Source organism: Meles meles, chromosome 19, assembly GCF_922984935.1.
Source record: "Meles meles chromosome 19, mMelMel3.1 paternal haplotype, whole genome shotgun sequence".
NCBI lineage: Eukaryota > Metazoa > Chordata > Mammalia > Carnivora > Mustelidae > Meles > Meles meles.
In genome coordinates this window covers 35,206,670-35,228,017 of record NC_060084.1, presented here as the reverse complement: position 1 = coordinate 35,228,017, position 21,348 = coordinate 35,206,670, and the positions used below count along the sequence as shown (strand labels likewise).

Genomic DNA, 21,348 nt, shown 5'->3' with positions numbered 1-21,348 from the left:
TCATTAGTTTAATAGCCTCTGTACCTTGGTGTCTTCAAAAACTACTCCTTAGGCTTTCAGAGACTTGTTCCTAACTGAAAAGTCACAGCTCTTAACATGCCCTTTGTCTATACAGTTAGCAGCTTACCTTGAGCTAATGCAGGAGAAGATTCTAACTTTAACTTGCTCTGTTTCCAAAGTAGGATATTCATTAAAAAGCACAGATGGAAGATACTGATTGATTTTTTTCCTTGGGCTAAGGTTTTTACCTTCACAAGTTTTGTGTATTTTCTGCTAGAACCCAAGACCCATGGAAAAATGAAAGTATGCTCTTTCCTTTATGTTTTAATTTTGTGTCAGTATTCAATATTGAGTGCTACATAAAATACTTTAAAAAATCAGTATATATTGCCTGAAGCATTTTAGTATTCTGTAATCTAAAAAAAAAAAACCAAAAAAAATCAAAAAACAATTTGATCTTTTTAAAAGTCTGGACCTCTCTATTTTAAAAGTGGTTTAGGGTCATCCAGGTGGCTCAGTTGGATAAGCATCTGATCTGACTCTTGATTTCAGCTCAGGTCATGATCTTGGGGTTCTGAGATCAAGCCCCTATGTAGGGTTCTGCTTTCAGGGAGGAGTCTGTTTCTCTCTCACCCCCTCTTCCTCTGCCTCTCCCCCTGCTGGTGCTGTCTCTCTAAAATAAATACAAAATCAAACAAACAAATAAATAAATAGAAGCAATTTAGAAAACAGATTCCCAATGAATCAAATACCTAAGTGGGAAGTTTTTACATAATAAAAAGCTTAGCAGAAAATTGAGATGACTCTGTATGTAATCTAGGAGTTGTCAAAAACCCTTTTAATTTAATATTTAAATTTTTATTTAAATTCTAGTTAGTTAACATACAGTATAATATTAATTTCAGGTGTACAATATAGTGATTCAACACTTCCGTGCAATACCTAATGCTCATCACAAGTGCACTTCTTAATCTCCATCGTCTATTTCACCCATGCCCCCTCACCTCCCCTCTGGCAACCGTCAGCTTGTTCTCTATAGTTAAGAGTCTAAGGACACCTGGTTGGCTCAGTGGGTTAAGCCTCTGCCTTCGGCTCAGGTCATGATCTCTGGGTCCTGGGATCAAGCCCCACATCGAGCTCTCTGCTCAGCAGGGAAGCCTGCTTCCCTTCCTCTCTCTGCCTGCCTCTCTGCTTACTTGTGATCTCCATCTGTCAAATAAATAAAAATCTTAAAAAAAAAAAAAGAAAGGAAAACTAAAACCAAGTGAGGAAAGAGATATATTTGACTCTTGGAAGATTTTATATTGTGGTGCTAGTATACTAATGAAAGTTCAGGGGAAAATATTTGAAATGAAATATTAATTAGCAAACAAAATACACAAAGAGCTCTCAGAAATTGATGGCAAAAACACTAACAAAGCAATAGCAAATGGCAGTAGGATATAGGCAATTCGCAGAGGAGCAAATCCAAATGGCTAATTAGCAAAGATTTTCAGACTCACGAATTCTATGAGAAATGATGAACAAAAAAAGTAAGACACTATCAGATTTGAAAAACTTTTTTTTTTTTCCTTCGAGAAAAGGAGAGCGACAGAAGGAGAGGGAGAGAGAGAATCCCAGGCAGGCTCCATGCTCAGTGCAGAGCCCAATGCAGGGCTCGATCTTGTGACTCTGAGACTATGGCCTGAGCCAAAATCAAAAGTCGGACACTCAACCAACTGAGGCACCCAGGTGCCCCTGGAAAAACTTTAAGCACTTATATCTAGTAGGAATAGGAATTGTTTTAGCCTTTAGAAAAAATGCAGTTTGCAATTATTTTGTAAAAAGTACATTTATTACTGAATTTAATAGTACTGGGAATTTAGATTAAAGGCAGGCAAACTTCTAAAAAGGGCCAGATGGTAAAAATTTTAGGCTTTTGCAGACCATTTGGTTTTTGTCACAACTGCTCAAATCTACATGACATCACTGAATGCAGAGTTGGAAAGAGACATGTAACATGCTGTTACATAGTATTTCCAACATACAGATCTATAGGTATAAATCAATTCAAGAGCCTATATAACAGTAAAATGCAGTAAAATTAGGAAGTGATGAGTTTTGAGTATTTATTACCTTTGTTTTTAATAATTATCGTTGTAAGTTTTTATAATTTTATTTTCATGTATTTGTTTCATAGCCAGCTCCCAAAATTCCTGAAAATTTAATACTTGACTCTCTCCAGTGAGTATTAGTTGATTCTAGCAAACTACTGGTTGTATCTATGTATAAGGATGTTCTGCAGGATTGTTTTTGATGGCAAAAATAGAAACAAATTATATACTTACTGATAGAGGAATCATTGAATAAGCTGTACTGGATTAAAACCCTGGAATCAGTCAAAGAAAGAATCATTGCCTTTTTTGATTTCCATGTGTGTTGTCAAATGAGAGGAACAAGAGGCAAGGAAGGGTCTATTTCATGACTCCATTTTTATAAAACAAGCATTGAAAGACTCTTCCCTCATTTATGCATGTGTTTCATTACATAGATAAGGTAAAAGTATGGTTACCTGGGAATGAGCACTGACGAGGGCTAGAAGTATAAGGGGAAAAAAGGATGATAAAAACAGCCTATATGCTGACTCCACATGCGGTAAATTTTATTCATGTTTACAAATATTGCTTAAAGAAATGCTTGAAAGGAATGCACCAAAATGTTAATGATGCCTATTTTAGGCTGGTGGAATGTTGTATTTTTTTTAATCTGAAAAAAAATTATTTTAATTGAGGGAGAAGATCAGAATCCTATAGGACTTTCTAAGGATTTAGATTTATAATAAAATCTCCTATTTCATAAAAGGGCATACTTGGATCTGTGTTCAATAAAATTTACCCTGTTAGCTATATACTTTCTTCACCTAAACCTTTTCATATGTATCACTTAAAAAAAAAAAAAAAAAAAACCTTGGTATGTAGTATCTTGTTCCATAAGACACGTGTATAAGCTTTGGAGCTATGATAATATGTCTATAGGTTTGTATATATGTTTATGACTTCGTGTTCTCCTAGATTTCAGTTGTTATCTTCATATTTAGATGGTAGTTCATTATTTGAAATTGCTATTATTTTCAGAGATTGCAATGCAGGAGTTTCCTGTTCTCTTAGCCCCAGAGGGGGACTGAATTTTCCTATCTTTTTTCTTTTAAGAAACTCACTACTCTAATTTGTGTTACTCTTATTCTTACTGCTTAACTTACTACAAATCTGTGAATCCTGGTAGCCTACTAGATGTGTAATCCAGAGTTTTTTGCATACACTGCATGTATTAACTGAATGAATAAATAATGTTATTTATCTTTGTCTATCACCATATGTGGAAAAATGATAAATGTACTTAAAGGTTCATGAAAGCCTTGATTAATAGCATTTTTGTGTAGACCCTATTAAAGGGCTTTCAATCATATACTGAAAAATTGTATGCCTTAATATTAGACAATTGATAGTGTTTTGGTTTGCTGATCTGTTTTCCACCTTGACTTCCCTTTTGAGTCCTCATTTTTCTTCTTTTAGTGGTTGCTATTTGAATTACGAGTACTATTTTATGATTGCTGAAGAGCCTCCCCATAACACTCAGAAAGCTTCTTGGTGTTTCATGGAGCCAAATTCGTAAAATTTGTACCTTTATTGTGCTCTTAATATTGTTTTCATCTCATGGAAATTTTTTAGGAAAATCATTGTTTAATCCCCTAAATAATAACCCTTTCCTCTTTCATGATAAGGCTAAATATTAATCTTCAAGAAACAACTTCTGCCTCTCCTTGTATTGTTCTTTGTCAGTGAATGTCTTTGGCAATAATGTGTTCTGAAATGAGTAGATTGATTGATTTTCCTAATACCAAGACAATTGACAGGGAAAAATCAGATGAACATGTTTAAATTCGTTTTTACAAATTGGAAAAAGGAAATTTTATTTTACTTTGTGATGTTTGAATATAGGCATAATTCAACTGGGAAAAAACATAAAAAGGAAAAATTCACATTTAAAAATGTCATTTCACTTTGAACTCTAAACATTTATTAATGTTTTCTGTAATTTTGCATCTTTTTCATTGTTTTTGGGAATTCATGTTCTATTGATTGCTTTCTCCTCCACATTTTTATTTGTACGGAAGCTTTTCCGGTGTCTAATTTTTTTAAAAGATTTTATTTATTTATTTGACAGAGATCATAAGTAGGCAGAGAGGCCGGCAGAAAGAGAGAGGAAGCAGGCTCCCTGCTGAGCAGAGAGCCCAATGTGAGGCTTGATCCTAGGACCCTGGGATCTGACCTGAGCCAAAGGCAGAGGCTTTAACCCACTGAGCCACCCAGGCGCCCCAAGGTGTCTAATTTTTTTTTTAAATGTTACCATTGATTACTTTCCTTTGACTCAGATTTGTGGTACTTTTTGCCATAAATTGTGTGGAACATCCTTGTTTAAATTCACGCAGTTACTTCAGAAGCAATACAATGGTGATCACTAAAATATTAACATTTATCTAGGCAAGCTGTTCTTTTTTTTTTTTTCCATTTTATTTATTTTTTCAGCGTAACAGTATTCATTCTTTTTGCACAACACCCAGTGCTCCATGCAAAACGTGCCCTCCCCATTACCCACCACCTGTTCCCCCAACCTCCCACCCCTGACCCTTCAAAACCCTCAGGTTGTTTTTCAGAGTGCATAGTCTCTTATGGTTCGTCTAGGCAAGCTGTTCTTAATTCACCATGGATTTGCTTTGAAGATGTAAGAAAGCATCAGAAAATATTGGTTCTTAGTGAGTTAGGTGATTTTACTTTTATACTTTTCTGCTATGCTTTGAACGAACATCTTCTCTTTTAGCTCTTACTACATAGGTATTTATTTTTCTGAAAAGTCTGGTTTTCCTTTTGTTTATCGTAGCTTTAATGAAACTCCATTGGGGATTTCATTGCGGAACATTAGATAACAGAATCATTTTAATCTTTTTTGGGAGTTGAGGGGCACCTTAGATGTAATAGCACTTTTTAAAATAAATATTTTTTACCCTAAAACCATGATACAATGACATTAAAACTTTGAAAATAAATTCTTTGAAAATAAATTCACCTACAATTATTATGGTAGATATAAAGTTGGATTTTAGTTTTTTATATTCTACTTCAATTTTTATTCATATGCACATGTATTATTTTACCTATATGTAATGAAATTATATGCAATTTCTGGTGATTTTTTTTCTTAGCAAAACATTAAAATTTCTAATAAGTAAAAATAGAAATAACATTCATTCACGTCCTTCCACCCAGCAAAGGTGTCTCCTTTAATCTTTGTATATGTGTATTCACAATTTAAAACCTGTGATGATATGTATCTGATTCTATTTTATTAATTATTGAATGAGCTTCACAGAGAGGTTTTAGACTCCCAGAGCTTAGCACCTAACTTTTAAGCAGTGGCCATATTCCTTTTTCCAATCTGCCAGGCTGTGCGTATACTTATATATACCCAGCGCTATTGAATGCAGGGAGGTAGAAGCCTTGGCCAGATCCTTGCCTCTTGTACAGGAGTTCCTTATGCTTTCCTGTCTAGGTTGGTAGGCCTCCCCATTCTTCTCTGTGGGAACATTCTGGTTGATGTCATTATCTTTCTTAGACAGTCTCTTCAAGTCATTTCATATACCTGTTTTGTTGCATAAATCACCTCTCTTTCCACCAGAGGATAATGAGATTATTGCCTTAATGTATAGATCTTTCCTTTCTTCCTTCATAGTGTTTATTATCTCCCTGAATGTAAAGAGATTCCAAATACCTAGGTTTTATACTAGCATACTGGGCATAGCACTTTTATGAACAGAAATGCTTTAATTTTTTTTAGTAAAACATTCTTAATGCATGCCAACACAGTCCCCTTCCAACCCTAAGTAAATTTTAGGGGCACTCTTGTGCTATGTTGATAGACCATATGACGTATATTACCTGAATCCAGAGGTGGATTAGTTGTGACCTTGGGATGTTTATAATTTCTGAGTGCTTTTAACAAGAATGAGAGACAGTACTTAGTCTGATGGCTGGAGGTTCAGGTGTCTTCCTTTCAGTCAGTAGTTGAGAATGTGCACTAGTCAAGTGAACAATTTTCTGTATCCATTTTGTGGCAAATTATCATAATTATTGTGTATTCTGTAGCTTTTGAGCAGTATGCTCTGCTAATACGTTGAAGTAGTTTTCATGGCTGAGAAGTAGAAATGGTTTCTGCTTTAGTCCAGATAATAAGGCATGAGTTTTATCTACCTAGGAGAAAGTGGAGGCTTCAGAATTTCAGTATGAAAACTATCTGAATATTCATGGAGTGGATGACTTTAGAACATGTTAGCATTATCTTTTTCCTTGAGGTTTTTGGGATATGATCATTTGACAGAAAATTGCCTGATTGTGAGCATAAAGAATAAGGTTTGGATTTCAGGGCATTCTAAGTAGATATTTCTCAAAGGGAACTGAAATTATTGAACTCATGACTAGCACCTAAGTATTACTGGTATTTGAATTGTTGGGATCAGTATATGTATATACATATATCAGTTAGATTAACTGCCAGGGGTGAGGGTGGGGTTTCCATAACATTTAAAACTCTTCTATACTTGTTACAAGGGCGATTTCTCTCTTCTTGCCCTACCAAAAATTTGACCAGTAATACAATGTGGTAGTTCACATATAAAGATGAAAATTAGGTTAAGTAGTGCTTTTTCATTTATTTAGAAGTTTTCTTTGTTTATCTCAGTGAAAATGATTGAATTTGATGGGTTTTCATTTTTCTTTTAGGCTCAGTTTATGAACCTCTTAAAAGCATTAATCTTCCGAGACCTGATAATGAGACTCTGTGGGATAAACTGGATCATTATTACAGAATTGGTAAGCAAAACTTGAGGAAAATGTGTCCTTAGGTAGTTAACATTAGTATTTACCCTGCCTTCTATTGCATATATTATATGCATGATGATATTCTTTCATTGGGATGTTTGTGTAGTGTCATTGCTGAGGCAGCTATATATTCCAATTGCATATTGATACTGGGACTATAAAAGAATTCCATCAAGTCATCTGTCCCTTGAATAATTTTTAAAACCATCACCAATGTCCTCTGTGTCCTTTTAGCCCTCCTAAACATTACCAGATTTGAGTACTAGAGGCCACTTCTTGACTACTTACATAATGATTTTGTAGAAGTGTTCCTTCCTCGTTTACCTATACTTGGTTCCCAAGTAGTCCTAAGGCTTTTGTATCTATTTCTAATTCACTTAGAGACATAAGATAACCTCAGGTTAGTATTACTTAAAAAAAAAAAAAAAATGATTCCCTATTTTATTTGTTATTGTTTTGCCGAAGGCAGCCTGGCAGATTCTGTTTTTGAACGTGAGTAATTGACTTTGAGATATGTATGCATGGGACTCCTCTTTGTTCATCAGACTCTAAGTTAGAAAAGCTTATTAATTTTTGCCGGTTTGCTTCTTGTGCTATTTATATGGACTTGTATGGAAAATAATATTAAATTAAATTTATTTATTTCCCCTAAGATAAGGGTTTTTTTTGTTGTTTGTGTTTAGCTCATGTAAAACCTTAATTCATGTTATTTTGGTCACAATTCTGGAATATATCCTTATGTGGCCCTTCTATTAACATTGTAACCATGACTAGATAAAGAAATTTAAATACCTTTCTAAAGAAATGTCAGTTGTTTACTTCAGACTATAAGGACTAATTCTTTACTCAGAGAAAAATAATAAATATACTGGTATTCTGAAAAAAATGGTAATGATAACATCAGTTTTGTCTGAGAAAAAGAAAAAGAAATTCTTTAACTCTTTGAAGGAGAAGAGTGCTTTAGGTCCTTAAAAAATTGCTCTAAACGAAGGTGGCATAATTTGCGACGACATGGATGGAACTAGAGGGTATTATGCTTAGCGAAGTAAGTCAATCAGAGAAAGACAACTATCATACGATCTCCCTGATATGAGGAAGTGGAGATGCAACAAGGGGGGTTTGGGGAATAGGAAAAGAATAAATGAAACAAGATGGGATCTGGAGGAAGACAAACCATAAGTGACTCTTAATCTCACAAAACAAACTGAGGGTTGCTGGGGGGAGGGGGGTTGGAAGAAGGGGAGGGGGGTTATGGACATTGGGGAGGGTATGTGCTATGGTGAGTGCTGTGAAGTGTGTAAACCTGGCGATTCACAGACCTGTACCCCTGGGGATAAAAATACATTATATGTTTATTAAAAAAAAAAAAAAAGAAGGTGGCATATGTCAATCTAGATTAATTAAATGTATTTTACGGAAATACAAATTTATAGTTAGGAAAAAATAACTTTTAGGAAATGTAGTTTTGGTGGATGTATGTTTATATTTCAAGGCTCTTTTATAAAAGGTAATAAAGCATTAATTTCAGTTTTTTAAGTAAAATGGTCTCCAAATATTTATTTACTTATGTTCATGTCATATGAGGATAGGATTTGATTTTGACATGTTAATATATCTCCAGCCTGTATAATATAATATGTAAAATAAAATGAATACAGTCCTCTGAAGACAGGACACAAGTTAGTCATCAGTGGAAAACAAGATTTGGATTTAGCGACTAATGCCACTCTTTGTTGTACATTTGCTTTGTTTTCCCTATTGAACTTGTTGTTGAAAAAATACTCCTTTTTTATTGGTCTTTTTTTCTTTTCTGTACCTGATGTTGCTTTACAACACTTATTGACATTAGCTAGGCATTGCTAAAAGGTTTTTAATTGCTAATTAGCTGAGTTCTTTCCTCAAAAGTAGAAATACCCTTCCTTCAGGGTAGATTCCCACTTAAGGTGGAGTGACCTACATGAAGCAGTTTCTGCATGCTAAAATGTTGCATATTATAGGTAAATTCAGGAACAACAGAAATGTCAAAAGTAGAATGAGGAAACTAAAGATTAAGATCTTCAGCCCAAGGAAAATGGATGGCTGTACAATTCATTCTTTTTCTTGTGTTCCATTCCAGTCAAGTCAACATTGCTGCTCTATCAAAGTCCAACCACAGGTCTCTTTCCCACTAAAACATGTGGTGATGATCAGAAGGCAAAAATCCATGACAGTCTGTACTGCGCTGCTGGGACCTGGGCTTTGGCTCTTGCATACAGGTAAGCTGGTGTGTGCGCTTCTAGTAACTTTAAGTCTGGATAATAGGTTTTTGTTGGCCTAAAACAAATTGGGCAATTGTTGGGCTTTGCTGCTGATTCACTGTGTAATCTATGAGTGCTCATATCTGTCTAGGCCTCTAAACATTTAAGTTTTCTTAAGAGTTTATGCAAGACTAATTCTGACATTTTATGACTTTGTCACTAAAATTTTTTTCATCTCTAGATATTTAAGTCATCATTTGTTTTTGGCAGAATGATCTCCCCATTCTCCTTGAGTTGGTTGCTTTCAATCAGAGGGACATGATGGCGGATCGAATTTTGCAAATGATAAAACTAGGGCCCAGGTAGTTAACAGATTTATCCAAAGTTACAAAGTTAATGATAGAGCAGGGCTGAGGCCCATTGCACCCCAACCCAGTTTAGAATTTTACCCCCTATAATTTCACTGAGGTATCATTTGTTAAATAATTATTTTATAAAGTTAAAAAAAATCCCTTCACAATATAGAATACATTCTTACTTTATTTTGTTATATGAGGAAAACATCCAATGTGTGTCCTGATTCATAGTCTATAGTAATACATTTTAACTGTTATTAAGATTGGGTTTCTGAATATTCATTTTCTGAAGATGAGACATATGCATATACTTTTTTTATTATGTTCAATTAACCAACATATACCACATCATTAGTTTCTGATTTAGTGTTCAGAAATATATTAGTTGCATACAACACCCAGTGCTCATCGCAACATGACCCCTCCTTAATTACCCATCATCTGGCTACCCCATCCTCCCACCCCATTCCTTTTTAAAACCCTCAGTTTTTTCCCCAGAGTCCATAGTCTCTCATGGTTAGTCTCCCTCTCTGATTTCTTCCCATTCAGTTTCCCCTTCTTTCTTCTATGGCCCTCTGCACTATTCCTTATGTTCCGCATATGAGTTAAATAATATGATAATTGTCTTTCTCTGATTGACTTATTTCACTTAGCATAATACCCTCTAGTTACTTCCATGTTGTTGCAAATGGTACATATTCATCCTTTCTGATAGCTGAATAATAGTACATTGTATATATGAACCATATATTTTTATTTTTATTTTTTTATTTTATAAAGATTTGTTTATTTGACAGACACAGTGAGTGAGGGAACACAAGCTAGAGGAGTGGGAAAGAGAGAAGCAGGCTTCCCACTGTTCAGTCAGCCCAGTGTGGGGCTCAATCCCAGTATCCTGGGCCTGACACTTAACAACTGAGCCACCCAGACTCCCTGAACCATATCTTCTTTATCCATTCATCTGTCGAAGAGCATGTCAACTCCTTCCACAGTTTGGTTACTGTGGACACTTCTCTCTATGAACATTGGGGTGCATGTGCCCCTTGTTTTCACAACATCTGTGGGGTAAATACCGAGTAGTGCAATTGCTGGGTCAGTGAGTAGCTCTTTTTTCCCTTTTTAAGGAACCTCCATACTGTTTTCCAAAGTGGTTTAATATCTTGCATTCCCACCAACAGTGTAAGAGGGTTCCCCTTTCTCCATATCCTTGCCAACATTTGTTGTTTCCTGCCTTGTTAATTTTTGCATTCTAACTATTGTATGGTGGTATCTCATTGTGGTTTTGATTTGAATTTCCCGATGTTAAAATTTTTTTCATGTGTCTGTTAGCCATTGGTATGTCTTCTTTGGAGAAGTATCTGTTCATGTCTTCTGCCCATTTCTTGATGGGATTATTTGTTTTCTTGGTGTTGAGTTTGAGAAATTCTTCTTTTTTTCTTTTAAAGATTTATATATTTATTTATTTGCCAGCTATAGAGATCACAAGTAGGCAGAAAGGCAGGCAGAGAGGCAGAAGCAGGCTCCCCGCCAAGCAGAGAGCTCGATGCGGGGCTCAATCCCAGGACCCGGACATCATGATCTGAGCCAAAGGCAGAGTCTTAAACCACTAAGCCACCCAGGCGCCCTGAGAAGTTCTTTATACATCTTAGATACCAGCCGGTTCTCTGTAATGTCATCTGCAAATATCTTCTCCCATTCCATGGGCTGCCTTAGTTTTGTTAATTGTTTCCTTTAGTGTACAGAAGCTTTTAATCTTGATGGAAGTCCCAAAAGCTCATTATTGCTTTTGTTTCCCTTGCCTTTGAAGATGTCCTTGAGAGAAGTTGCTTGGCCGATGTCAAAGAGGTTACCACCTATGTTCTCTGGGATTTTGATGGATTCCTGTCTCACACTGAGGTCTTGCATCCATTTTGAGTTTATCTCTGTGGACGGTATAAGAGAATGATCCAGTTTTACTCTTCTGTATGTAGTTGCCCAATTTTCTGAGCACAATTTATTGAAGAGATTGTCTTTTTTCCATTGGATACTCTTTCCTGACCATTAGTTAAGGGTTCACTTCTGGGTTCTCTAGTCCATTCCATTGATCTACCTGTCTGTTTTTGTGCAGTACCTTGCTGTCTTGATGAGCACAGCTTTGTAACATAGCTTAAAGTCAGGCACTTTGATGCCCTCAGCTTTGGCTTTCTTATTCAACTTTCCCCTGGCAATTTGAGGCCTTTTCTGGCTCCATTCAAATTTTAGGATTGTTTGTTCCACCTCTGTAAAAAATGTCAATGGTCTTTTGATAGGGATTCCATTGAAAGTGTAGATGGTTCTAGACAGCATAGACATTTCCACAATGTTTATTCTTCCAATCCATGAGCACGGAATGTTTTTCCATTTCTTTGTGTCTTCCTCAATTTCTATCGTAAGTGTTCAGTGGTTTCTAGAGTGTAGATCCTTTAACTCTTTGGTTAGTTTTATTCCTAGGTATATTGGTTTTTGGTGCAGTTGTAAGTGGGATTTATTCCTGAATTTCTCTTTCTTCAGTCACATTGTTAGTGTACAGAAAAGTGATTTATTTCTGTGCATTGATTTTGTATCCTGCCATGTTGCTGATTTGCTTTATGAGTTCTAGTGATTTGGAGGTTGAGTCTTTTGGGTTTTCTACATAAAGTATCATGTCATCTGTGAAGAGTGAGAGTTTGACTTTCTTGCCAATTTGAACGCTTTTTGTTGTCTGACCTGACTTGTGACCCAGCATGTGGTCTACTCTGGAGAAAGTTCCATGTGCACTTGAGAAGAATGAGTATTCTGTTGTTTCAGGATGGACTGTTCTGTATATATCTACAAAGTCCACCTAGCCCAATGTGTCATTCAGAGCTCTTGTTTCTTTGTTGATCTTTGGTTTAGACCATCTGGCCATTGCTGAGAGTGGAGTGTTGAGATCTCCTACTATTACTATAGTATTATCAATATGACTATTTGGGTGAATAGTGGGTTTATGTAGTTGGCTGCTCCCATGTTGGGGGCATAGATATTTACAACTGTTAGATTTTCTTGTTGGATAGGCCCTTTAAGTATGGTATAGTGTGTCTCTACATCTCCTACAACAGTCTTTGGTTTAAAATCTAATTTGTCTGATATGACAGTTGCACCCCAGTTTTCTTTTGATGTCCGTTAGCATATAAATGGTTCTCCACCCACTCACTTTCAATCTGGAGGTGTCTTTAGTTTCAAAATGAGTCTCTTGTAGACAGCATGTGAGTGGGTTCTTTCTCTGTATCCAGTGTGCAACCCTTTGCTGTTCATGGAAGCATTTAGGCCTTTCATGTTGAGAGTAACTATTGAAAGGTATGAATTTAGTGCCATTGTATTGCCTGTAAAGTCCCTATTTCTATAGATCATCTCTGTAGATTTCTGGTCTTATAATACTGTTGGGGTCTTTCTTCTTTTATAGAATCCCCCTAAATATTTCTTTCATGGCTGGCTTGGTGGTCACATGTTCTTTCAGTTCTGCCAGTCCTGGAAGCTCTTTGTTTTGCCATCTGTTCTGAATGACAGCCTTTGCTGGTAAAGTATTCTTGCCTGCATTTTCTTCTCATTTAGTACTCTTTTTTTTTTTTAAAGATTTTTTATTTTTATTTATTTATTTGACAGTGAGAGACAGAGAGATCACAAGTAGGCAGAGAGGCAGGCAGAGAGAGAGAGAGAGGGAAGCAGGCTCCCCGCTGAGCAGAGAGCCCGATGTGGGACTCGATCCCAGGACCCTGAGATCATGACCTGAGCCGAAGGCAGCGGCTCAACCCACGGAGCCACCCAGGCGCCCTCATTTAGTACTCTTAATATGTCTTGCCAGATCTTTCTGGCTTACCAGGTCTCTGGACAGGTCTGACATTATTCTGATGTTCTTCCCTTTGTATTTAAGAATTCTCTTCCCCCTTACTACCCTCAGGATAGTTTCCTTGGCTCTAAGGTTTGGAAGTTTCATTATTATATGCTGGGATATTGGTCTGTTTTTATTTATATTGGGAGGTGTCCTCTCTGCCTCTTGTCAGGAATACTTGTTTCCTTCCTTAGATTTGGATGTTCTAAACTATGATTTCCTTAAATATATCTGTTAGTCATCCCTCTCTCTCCTACCCCTCCAAGATCCCAATAATTTTGACATTGGAACGTTGCATTGTGTCATTGATCTCTCTAAGTCTGTTCTCATGGGTTTCTAACTGCCTGTCCCTATCCTCCTCAGCTTTCTTCCCTTCTGTCAGCTTATCTTGTAGATCAGTAATTCATTCTTTTGTTTCATTTACCCTGGCTGTTAGAGCATTCAATTTAGACTGTGTCTCATTTATAGCGTTTTTAAGTTCAGTCTGATTAGATCTCATTTCTGCCCTTAGAGATTCTGTATTGTCACTAATGCTTTTCTAAAGCCTCGCTATTGACTTTATAATTGCTATCCTGAATTCTACCTGACATCTTTCTTATATCCATGTCCATTAGAACTGTGACAGAGGACATTGTCTCTGGTTCTTTTTTTTGTTTTGATTCCATTCCTGTTGAGGGATGGTTGAGGGAATGTTCAGAGTCCAAAATATCAAACGTGAACCAAGCAAGATGCACCCTCAGAAAATCTAGAGTGGTTGGAAGCCACCACCAAAAGAAACAAAACCAAGATGAAACACAAGAGTAAAAATTATTAAATAAAAAAATTTAAAATAAAATTTAAAATTTTTAAAAAGGCAGGGGTGAGATAAAGTAAAGGGGGCTGTAATCTCTCGGTGTGGACAGTGTAGGTTGTTCTAGTGTTCCTGGGTATATTTTGGTTTGTTTGTTAGAGGACACTACTTACCAAAATTACAGGGAAAGTAAAACTTGTGTATGTATAAAGGTAATATTGAATAGGGGTAAAGGACTGCAATGAAGCATATAGTGATAAAAAAAATATAGGTGTGAAAAAGTACAAGTTAAAAAGCTACTATGAAATATAAGTTGATATATTAAACATCTAGTTATAATGAGAATAATGTCAAAAAAATTCAGAAGAACCATAAAAGAAGGAATAAAAAGAAAAAGAGATTTGGTTCTGAAAAATAACAAACTGTGAGACAACGCTTGGAGCTCTATATAGTAGTTTCTCCTGGTGTAGGAATTTTACGTTTTTATTGGGACTCTATGGTTTTCGTCCTCTTACTCTTCCAGCCTTTCTTCTGGGGGAGAAGCCTGCCACACTGTTTCTCATGCAACCCTGCTTGGGCAGAGTTACCCTGCTCCCTGCCAGAGGGATGGGCTCAGTGGAACGGGACTTTGTGCTTTTGTTCTCTGACTGACAGAAGAATTTACACAGTTAATTGTAGAGAGGAGGCCACATCAAAGAGTGGGAAGGGCAATGACATGGGTGGGACTCAAACCCCCTGTGAGACTAACTACAAAGGAGAAGGACACCATAACCACAGAGAAGTGAGAGGATCAGACTCCATACCAGGCACTCCGGGCACAGGGGAGCCTCACTGGCAAGATGAATCCCTATAATATTGGGCTTGGAAAAGTGTATGGGGCTTAACTTCAGGAGTTTTTACAATTAGCAGGGTTCCGTTCTTACTTTAAAAATTAGTACGTTTTGCTGTAGGATAGCTGGTATGTGATAGGAAACTGAGTTCCTGCCTTTAAAGAGCCAGCATAAGTAACATGGTTGAGATACAGCAAAGAAGGAACAGTTTAAAAAGGTTTTGGGGTATCCATAAAGGAGATTTATTTATTAATATCAGAATAAGTGCTGTAGGTGCAGGGATCTTTAGGAGACTTCTCCAAGATCAAAGAGTTGGCAAGCGCCATTTCTTTCCCCCTACACAGCTTAGAACGTGGGACACTTGCAGAACCAGCAAAAACACTCTCCACTTATCTTGCTAGCTCCAAGTGCCCTGCCCTTGTGTTCTCCTGGGCATCTGTTCCATCCAGCCAGCTCCATTTGGCAGGGATATCTCCAGAGTACCTCCTGCCACAACATACCCTGCAAGTACTCCTGGGAGAGACTGCTACCATTTTACAGTGACTCCTGCCCTGGAGAGTGGGAAAAGATAATCACATAACCTAGTAAGTCCACAATTCCAGCAGCTGAACTTTATAGCTAGCAGCTCAGAGAAGTGCCTTGCCAATCAGTGTTACTGCAGCCTTGGCAGACAGATTGGGGCCAGGCATCTGGTTTGACAGTCAGCACTAACTACTAACAAAAACCTGTCAGGACAAGAAAAGGAGACCATCCTCAGGTCAGTGTGACCAGCCCCAGCAGGTTGGCTGAGGGCAAGCATCTGGTCTGATAGATGACACTGTTGCAATACATCCCCAATGCAGCTGCAAATGGCCCCTTAACAATATGGAGGCAAAACCCTACTTGGTGTATTCACAACAGGCAAAATAGGCCATTGCAACTGATAGGACTGAAGGCAAATACAGCTCAGCCATAATAGTAGGTTGCATACAACTCGCATGGGAGACACCACTAAATGATGCATCTGGTTTTGGTGAATAGGGAGTATTATGTTATAGGGCACTATAGGACCTTGTGTTCATACGGCCACTATTTTCAAGAGCAGGAAATGTAGCTGACTTTTCTAATACATGGAAACAAACAGTTAGAAAAAATGAGATAGAGAGATATAACCCAATTGGAAGAACAGGTCAAAACCACAACAAAAGAGCTAAATGAAATGGAAATAAGCAATATGTCTGATAAAGAATTCAAAGTAATGGTCATAAAGATACTCACTGGCCTTGAGAAAAGAATGGAGGCTTTCAATGAGGCCTCCAACAAAAAGAAAATGTAAAAAAGAACCAGTCAGAAATGAAGAAGTCAATAATTGAAATAAAAAATACACTGAAGGGAATCAGTATAAGAATAGAGGTGGCAGAAGAATGTGACGGTCAACCTGAAAGACAGGGTAAAGGAAAGCAACTTGGCTGAAGAGCAAAAAGAAAAAAAGTATAATAAAAAGTGGTAATAAGCGATTTCAGCAATATGATCACATGTAACAATGGTCACCTTATAGGGATCCTAGGAGGAGAAGATAGAAGGGGTAGAAAGTTTATTTGAAGAAATAAAATGAAAAACTTCCCAAATCTAGGGAAGGAAACACATGCAGATTTGGAAATCACAGAAAGCCCCTAATGAAATTAACCTGAGGAGGTCCATACCAAGCTACATAATAAAAATGGCAAAAAGTAATGACCAAGAATTTCAAAGGCAGTAAGAGAAAATAAAACAGTTACAGATAAGGGAAACCTCATAAGGCTATCAGGTGATTTTTTCAACAGAAATTTTGTAGACCAGAGGAGAGTGGTGTGATATAGTCAAAGTATTGGAAGGAAAAACCTGCAACCAAGAATGGTTTATTATGCTACCTAATAAAGTTATAATTCAGTATAGGAGGAGAGTGAAAGAGTTTGCTAGAAAAAAATTTAAAGGAGTTTATCCCCACTAAACCAGCCTTCTAGAAGTCATTAAAGGGAATTCTTTGAGTTGAAAGAAAAGGCCATATTCAAAGGTAAGAAAATTATGAAAAGAAAAAAAATTCACAGGCAAATGCAAACATGAGAAAACTAGATTAATCACTTATTAAACCAGTACAGAGGCTAAAGAAAAAGTGCAGTAGGGACACCTGGGTGGCTCAGTGGGTTAAGCCTCTGCCTTCGGCTCAGGTCATGGTCCCAGGGTCCTGGGATCCAGCCCCGCATCGGGCTCCCTGCTCAGTGGGGAGCCTGCTTTCCCCCTCTCTCCGCCTGCCCCTGTGCCTTGTTGTCATCTCTCTTGTCAAATGAAAAAAAAAAAAAGTGCAGTAAAGTCAATTGTATCTATAAAAATCAGTCAAGAGATTCACAAAATAGAAGGATGTTATGTATGATATCATATACATGAAACAGGGGGAGGAGGGAGTTAAAATTCAGTGCTTTTCGAATGGATTCAAACGTAAGTGACTGTCAAGTTAATATAGACTGTTGTATGCATTAGATGTTATATGTGAACCTAATGGTAACCACAAATCAAAAACTTATAATAGATACACGGAAAATAAAGAGGAAGAAATCCAAGCATAAAACTCAAGAGGAAGAGAAGAAGAAAGGAACAGAGAAGGGCTACAAAAACAAGCATAATATAAGTAACAAAATGGCAATAAATATATACCTGTCCATAAAGTACTTTAAATGTAAATGGACTAAATGCTTCCATCAAAATACATAGTGTGACTGAATGGATAAAAAAGCAGGACCATTATCTGTATGCTACCTATAAGTGACTCACATCAGACCTAAAGACACATGTAAATTGATTTTGTAGATATAGAAAAACATTTATCATGCAAATGCAAGCAAAAAGTAAGCTAGGTTAGCAATATTTGTATTAGACAAAATAGACTTTAAAACAGAGACTATAACAAGAGACAAAGATCATAATGATGAAGGGAACAATCCAACAAGGGGGTATAACAATTGTAACTATTTATGTACCCAACATGGGAGCACCTAAATACATAAACTATAATATAGGCAAATGGATAAACTGACAGGAATACAATAATAGTGGGTGACGTTTATACCCCAGTTACATCAATATAGATCATTTGGACAGAAAATCAGCAAGGAAAGAGTATCCTCGGATTACACATTGGATCAGATGGGCTTAACATATTCAGAACATTCCATCCAAATTAAGTGGAATACACATTCTTTTCCAATGCACATGGCATAGTTTCCAGGAGATATCACATGTTAGATCACCAAAGAAATCTCAGTAAATTCAAAAAGACTAAAATAATATTATGCATCTTTTATGACCAAAACAGTATGAAACCAGGAAGTAATCACAAAAACAAAATCTCTAAGGGACACAAATACATGAAGATGAAGTAACAGTCTACTAAACAATGAATGGCTCATCCGTCAAATGAAGTAAAAAACTACATGCAAGCAAATGAAAATGAAAACACAGGGTGTCTGGGTGGGTCAGTCAGTGAAGCATCTAACTCTTGGTTTTGACTTAGGTCATGATCTCAGGGTTGTGAGGTCAAGTCTTCTGTACTCTGTGTGGAATTTGAGATTCTCTCTCCTTCCTCTGTTCATGATGTCTCTCTCTCTCAAATAAATAAATCTAAAAAAAAAAAAAAAATGAAAACACAATAGTGTTTTGTGGGATACAGCAAAACCTGTTCTAACAGGGGCAAAACCTCAAGAAAAATTTCCAATAAACAGCCTAATCTTAACAACTAAAGGAGCCAGAAAATAAAGAACAAAGCCAGTAGAAGAAATAGTAACATTAGAGTAGAAATAAATGAAATAGAGACCAAAAAAGCAGTAAATTAATGAAACCAAAAGGTGATTCTTTATAAATCTCAATGAAGGAGGTAAGCCTTTAGCCAGACTTTAAAAAAATAAATAAAGAAAGAAGAAGAAGGAGAGGACTCAATAAATGAAGTAGAAGTAACAACCAAGACCACAGAAATAAAGTGGATTATAAGAGAATATTATGAAAAACTATATACCAACAAATTGGACAACCTGGAAGAAATGGAAAATTCTTAAAAACATAAAACCTAACAAAACTGAAGCGGGAAGAAGTAGAAAATTTGAACAGACCTATTACTAGCAATGAAATTGACTCAGTAATAATAATAAAAAAAAACTCCCAACAATAAAAGTCCAGGACCAGATAGCTTCCAAGAATGAATTCTACCAGACATTTAAAGAAGAGTTAATACTTATTCTTCTCAACTATTCCAAAAAAGTAGAAAATGAAGGAAAGCTTCCAAATTCATTCTATGAGGTCAGCAGTACCCTAATATCAAGCCATATAAACACTAGAATAAAACTACAGGTCAGTATCTCTAATGAGCATAGAGCAGGGATTCTTAAGAAAATACTAGTAAATGGAATCCAACTATACATTAAAATAAACTAATGAAGATCAAGTGGGATTTTGTTTCAGGGATGCAAGGGTGGTTTAATATTTGCAAATCAATTAATGTTATATAATCAACAAGAGAATGGATAAAAACAGCATGATCATCTCAATAGATGTGGAAAAAGCATTTGATGAAGTACATTATCCATTCATGATAAAAGCTCTCAACAAAGTAGTTTTAGAGGGAACATACTTCAGTATAATAAAGGCCATATATGAAAAATCTGCAGTTAACATTATACTCAGTGGTGAAAAACAGAGCTTTTTCTCTCAGATCATGAACAAGACATGTATGTCCACTCTCACCACTTTAATCAATATAGTACTGGAAGTCCTAGCCACAGCAATTAGTCGAGAAAAAGAATGAAAAGTATCCAATTGGAAAAAAAGAAGTAGTACTTTAACTATTTGTAGATGAGAAGCTACATATAGGAAACAGAAACTATTAAAGCTTTACCAAGTAACCCCTAGAACTGTTAAATGAATTCAGTAAAGTCTGAGAATACACAATTAATATACAAAAACCTGTTGGCTTTCTATACTTTAATAATGAAGTACCACATGAGAAATTAGGGAACTGTCCCAATTACATTTGCACAAGGAAGAATAAAATTCCTAGTAGTAAACCTAACCAAGGAGATGAATGACCTATACTCCAAACACTATAACTTCTGAACATAAGTGAAGATGACACAAATAGAAAAATATTCCATGTTCATGGATTAGGGGAACTGATATTGTTAAAATGTTCATTCTACCCAGAGCATCTACAGATTTGATGCAATTACTATTAGAGTACCAACCACATTTATCACAGAACTAGAACAAATAATCCTAAAATTTGTATGGAGTCACAAAAGACCTCAAATAGTCAAGTAATCTTGGGAAGGAAGAACAAGTTGAGAGTATCACTATAGCAGAGTTCAAGATAGAGAACAAAGCTGAATAATCAAAACAGTATGGTACTGACACGACAGTAGTCACATAGATCAGTGGAACAGAATCGAAAGACCAGAAATAAACCCACATTTGTATGGTCAATTAATCTGCAACAAAGGAGACAATAGTGTACAGTCGGGAAAAGACAGTCTTTTCAGTAAATGGTGCTGGGAAAACTGGACAGCTGCATGCAAAAGAATGAAAATTGTACCAGTTTCTTACACCATACACAAAAATAAACTGGAAATGGATTAAAGATCTAAGTGTGAGACCTGAAACCATAAAATTTCTAGAAGAAAATGTAGGCAACAAGTTTTTTAAAAATGGCTGTAGCAACATTTTTCTAGTTATGTCTCCTCAGGAGAACCAAAAACAAAATTAAACTATTGGGACGATACCAGAATAAAAACATTTTGCACAGCAAAGGAAACCAGCAGCAATGCAAAAAGTCAACCTAGTGAGTGGGACAGCATCGTTGCAAGTGATATATTTGAGAAGGGGTTAATATCCAAAATATATATAGAACTTAAACCATTCAGCACAAAAAAACCCAAATAGTTCGATTAAAAAGTGGGCAAAGGGTCAGTATGTCCAGTGAAGACATACCCATGGCTAACAGGCATATGAAAAGAAGGGCATCATCACTAATCATCAGGGAAATGCAAATTAAAACCACAATGGGATATCACTTTACACCTCTCAAAGTCTAATATAAAAACAAGTAATTATAAGTGTTGGAGGATGTGCATTAAAAAGATCCCTTGTGTGCTGTTGGTGGAAATGCAAATTGGTGTAGCCTCTGTGGAAAACATGGAAGTTCCTCAAAAATGTTAAATAGAATTACCATATCATTCAGCAATTCCTCTACTTGGTATTTAGCCAAAGAAAATGACAACACTAGTTCAACAAGATATGTACCCCAATGTTTATTGTAACATTGGCAATGTCGTAGATACAATATCATTGTTTCCATGCCT

The 21,348-nt window shown here is 36.3% G+C and overlaps 1 protein-coding gene across 3 annotated transcripts in view; it reads left to right on the top strand.

Moving 5' to 3' along the window:
- The window catches only part of PHKB (phosphorylase kinase regulatory subunit beta), a 249,812-nt gene that overhangs the window by 32,653 nt on the left and 195,811 nt on the right, over nt 1-21,348 (top strand). For all 3 annotated transcript variants that reach the window (XM_045988942.1, XM_045988940.1, XM_045988941.1), the window contains 2 exons: nt 6,813-6,902; nt 9,028-9,166. In XM_045988942.1, coding sequence (XP_045844898.1) covers nt 6,813-6,902; nt 9,028-9,166 — 229 coding nt within the window. The remainder of the gene's footprint in view (nt 1-6,812; nt 6,903-9,027; nt 9,167-21,348) is intronic.